The sequence below is a fragment of the Cydia pomonella genome, chromosome 12, assembly GCF_033807575.1.
Source record: "Cydia pomonella isolate Wapato2018A chromosome 12, ilCydPomo1, whole genome shotgun sequence".
Classification (NCBI taxonomy): Eukaryota; Metazoa; Arthropoda; class Insecta; order Lepidoptera; family Tortricidae; genus Cydia; species Cydia pomonella.
In genome coordinates this window covers 121,333-125,571 of record NC_084714.1, presented here as the reverse complement: position 1 = coordinate 125,571, position 4,239 = coordinate 121,333, and the positions used below count along the sequence as shown (strand labels likewise).

Genomic DNA, 4,239 nt, shown 5'->3' with positions numbered 1-4,239 from the left:
CGGACAGGAAACCTCCCAGAGTGCCAAGTCCCTTCTCATTCCTCTTGATCCGTGTGATCCGGGGGTAAGGGAAGGGCTCTTGGACGGTGCGCCCCGGGGGCAACGGTAAGTAATCTCTTGTTTCAAGTTATTGCTTACCGGTGCTGCCAATGTCCTGTCATGGGGGGGAACGGGGGGTCTCTCCGCAGGTCCTCTGTCTAGCAGAGGTCCTTGCGGATGGGGCCAGGGGGGGTGGGGTAACCTCTTTAGAGGGACCGTTTTCGGTCAAGAGGGCGGCGGCTGACAAAGCTGTCTTAGTCCTGTTTTTAGTGTTGGGCTTACTTCTTTTGAAGAGCTTGTCGACCTATTGGTCTGGGGAGGGTCTGGGTGGTCATTTTCGGCCATCCAAAATAAGGCCGTACAGAGTTACGTGACGGTCAGTAGTTTCTAACGAAACTACATAGGGGAGTCTACGCCAGCTCGCCTTGAATCCCGCAACCCGCAGCACCTTCCCAACGACCCCCATCACTGGCGGTATGGGGTACGGGTAGTGTTCGCGGCGCGGAGGGCTTGCCTTAATTGGCCGGCCCGCGGGAAGGAAAACCCTTTAACACCCGACAGCGAAGTCGTTAAAACCTCTAGATATCAGGCGCCCTCTAGAGTATATAGCCCACTGCGTTTCGGGATGAGCGTTACCCGCCAGTGAACTGTATTTCGTCTCCTACTCGTGGGAATCCAATGGCAATTTCAAATAAAAAACAAAACCTAAACGGCCCTTCTCAGGGCCACACTGAAAACGGTCCTTCTCAGGACCAAACCGAAAACGGCTCTTCTCAGAGCCAGCCAAAGCGGGACATTGGCAAAGGGATGCTGGTCAAGGGCATCCTAAGATTGAGGGGTGGCGGTTCGCCGTCACGAGACTCGAAGGGTCGATCTACCCGAGGACCAACACCAACAAGACGGGAGATCGGGGAAACTTCGACGGTGCCTGGTGGAAGTACAGGCGACCCCGCGATAGGGTCGAAACCAGGAAGGGCCCCAACTAGGGGATCCCACAAAGGAGTTTTAGAGGCGCAGTCTCCAATCTCGACGGACTGGGAGGATGCTATGGAGGGCCAGGACACGAACGAGGCCCCTTCCATCCCCTCCAACAAGAGGCCCTATGAGGAAGACCAAGACCAGGAGGACCTGGACTATGAGGCTCAACTTAGGAGCGGGCCTAAAATCAGCACCGGTCTGAGAGGTAGGGCCAAGACCAGGGCCAAGGCCGTGGGGAAGAAAGCCCCCAAAGGCCACTCTACCGGCCTGGCCGCAGCCAAAGCCAAACTGAAGGCTCATAAGGAGGACCTTCTCTTAGAGGTTCTGGACAGCGGGGAAGTGAAGGGAACGGTCCTCCCCTTCCCCCCTCTCCAGACAAGGTCTCAGAGGGACAGCAAGAAGAAGGGAGAAAAGGACATGCGGATGCGGACCCCGTCCCCACCCACAAGTTTACAAAGCCGAGTCAGCCCGCCCCCCTACACAGGGTCGGACTACATAGATATAGTGCGGGAGGCGACCAACACGGTTTTGGAGGCCGCCGGAAAATCTGGCAACCTTAATGGGCAAGTCTGGGGGAAGATGAACCAGGCCTGCCGCGACATCTTGGCGGCGGCGGACTGCCTGGCAGATAGGCAAGAGAGTGACGAGTTGCGAGCCTTAAAGGCCGATAATAAAAGAATGCGGGAGCAACTTGCCCAATGCCAGAACGAGATGAAGGCCCTTCGTAGAGCCTTCTCGGAGAGGGAGACCCGGCCCCTAGCACAGGCCCCGGTGGCTCAATTTGACCAGCTCCCGGCGGGCTTTGCCGAGGCCCTCAAAGAACTGAAGGAGGATCTGAAGCGGGACCTCACAATTACCATGGGGAACATGATATCGGCCCGCGTGGGTTATTCCCCAGAGCCGGTACCCCGTCCCCCACTCGCGGCGGACAGGAAGAAGGTGACTGCGAGCCAGCCCGCAACCCAGCCGGAACCTCTGCCTAGGGCGCCCCCAAGGTCAGAGACACGTGCGCCGCCCACCAAACAGCCTAGGGCCCCTGCGGCTAAGCCCTCGGCACCAGCGGCACCAATAGCCAAGAAGAGGGCTAATTCTGCTCCCAGGCAGAAGACGACGAAGGGGCCCAGCGTAACCCCCTCCTCACAGCCGGCATCTACAACTCAACAGCCTGCCGAATCTTGGACGCAGGTTGTCAGGAAGGGCAAATCACGCAAATCCGCCAAGCCTTCCCCCCATCCCGCCGCTCCGACCCGGAAACCGGCACCGGCACCTAGGGGCCCGCGGAAGTTGGTGGCGCCCTCCACGGCCGCAATCGTGGTGGCCCTGAAGCCGGAGTCTGAGGCGACATACGCCTCAATCATGTCTAGGACCACCACATCAGTGAACCTTGCTGACGTGGGTCTTAACCACGTCAAGGTCCGCAAAACAGCTGCCGGAGCCAGGATCATTGAGGTGTCAGGGTCGGACAACGGCAGAGCGGCAGATGAACTCTGTCGAAGAATGACGGAGGTGATTGGAGAGGAAGCCCGTGTATACAGGCCCACCAAATCAGCGGACCTACGTATTTCGGGCCTAGATGAGGCGGCCACTCAGGAGGCGATCGCGGGTGCAATCGCCAAATTGGGCGAATGCACATCTGAGGAAATAAAGGTGGGGAAAATTAGGGCCCAAAATAACGGGGCAGGGTCGGCACTGGCACAATGCCCCATAACAGCAGCCAAGAAGGTCATCGCAGCGGGTCGACTACTAATAGGATGGTCCTCGGCACGGGTAGTGGCGCTGGATCCGACACCAATGAGGTGCTACAGGTGCATGGGCAGGGGGCACACCAGAGCATTGTGCCCATCGCCAGTAGACAGAAGTAGCCTCTGCTTCCGATGCAGCAGGCCGGACCACAGGATAGCGGACTGCAAGGCGGAGTCTGCCTTCTGCTCAGTGTGTCATGCGGCCAAACGTTCAGCGGGGCACATAATGGGTGGCCTTTCCTGCGCACCCCCGCCGGCAAAAGGTAAGGAGGCTCTTCTGAAGACCCATAGAGCCCCCCCAACGCGGAACGCCGACCAACCGGCATGTGAGGGACAAAATATGGAAACGTAATGCCAGTACACCCATATCTAGACATTGTGCAGTGTAACATCAACCACTCCCCTCGTGCTCAAGACTTACTAATGCAGTTCACGGCGGAGCGGGGCGTGTCCATAGCGGTGGTGGCAGAGCCATATTTTGTTCCTCCCCAGACAAACTGGGTTGGGGCCACAGACAGCAGGGTAGCCATATTGGTGCCAGCGGTGGGCGATTTTCCGCCCCTTACGCCAATAGACCGTGGGCGGGGATATGCGGCGGCAAAATGGGGGGAAACCGTAGTCGTGGCGTGCTACTTTTCTCCCAATGAACCGCTTCGTGACCTCGAGCAGTACCTTCAGGAGATTGGGAATATTGTGAGGAGAGCGAGCCCCAGCCAGGTGCTCGTATTGGGCGATTTCAACGCCAAAAGTGAGGCTTGGGGCTCGCCCCGTACAAACCCAAAGGGAGCTGCCCTAAGGGACTGGGCGGTGGCGACGGAATTGGTGGTCCTCAACCAGGGCACCGTAAATACATGCGTGCGACGGCAGGGGGGGTCTATTGTCGACATCTCGTTTGCAACCCCTGCCATCGCCGAGCGTATCACCAACTGGCGGGTCCTGGAGGATGTAGAGACCCTCTCCGACCACCTCTACATCCAAATGAGGGTTCACAACACACCAGTGGCCCCACCGATGCCCGGCCGCAGAAGAATGGTGTTCCCTAAATGGACCATCTCCAAGTTGGACCGCGAGATGGCGGACGAAGCTGCAATGGTAGAGGCGTGGAACAACCCTCCTCCAATCGCGCTAGAAGTGGACGAGCGGGCCTTACGCCTACGCGAGGGTCTCCAGTCGATATGCGACGCAGCAATGCCACGCGCCAGACGACCAACGGCAAAGAGGAGTGTGTACTGGTGGTCGGAGGAAATTGCGGCCCTCCGTATCACCAGTAACGCGTGCCGCCGCGCATTTAACCGGTGTCGACGGAGGAGACACACTGAAGAGGAAGAAGAGGCAGCATATCAGGCCCTCAAAACGGCAAAAGATGCCCTTAACCGGGCAATAGCCAAAAGAAAGGATGAAGCGCGGGAGGAGTTCCTGGCCACACTAGACCGGGATCCATGGGGGCGACCGTACAAGCTAGTACGTAACAAGATGAAGC

The 4,239-nt window shown here is 58.3% G+C and overlaps 1 protein-coding gene across 1 annotated transcript; it reads left to right on the top strand.

Annotated features, from left to right (window-relative positions):
* Positions 1–717: 717 nt before the first annotated feature.
* On the top strand, positions 718–3,111 carry LOC133523867 (uncharacterized). The gene has a single exon (XM_061859619.1). It carries the CDS (start codon positions 718–720, stop codon positions 3,109–3,111), a length of 2,394 nt encoding a protein of 797 aa, XP_061715603.1.
* Positions 3,112–4,239: the final 1,128 nt, after the last annotated feature.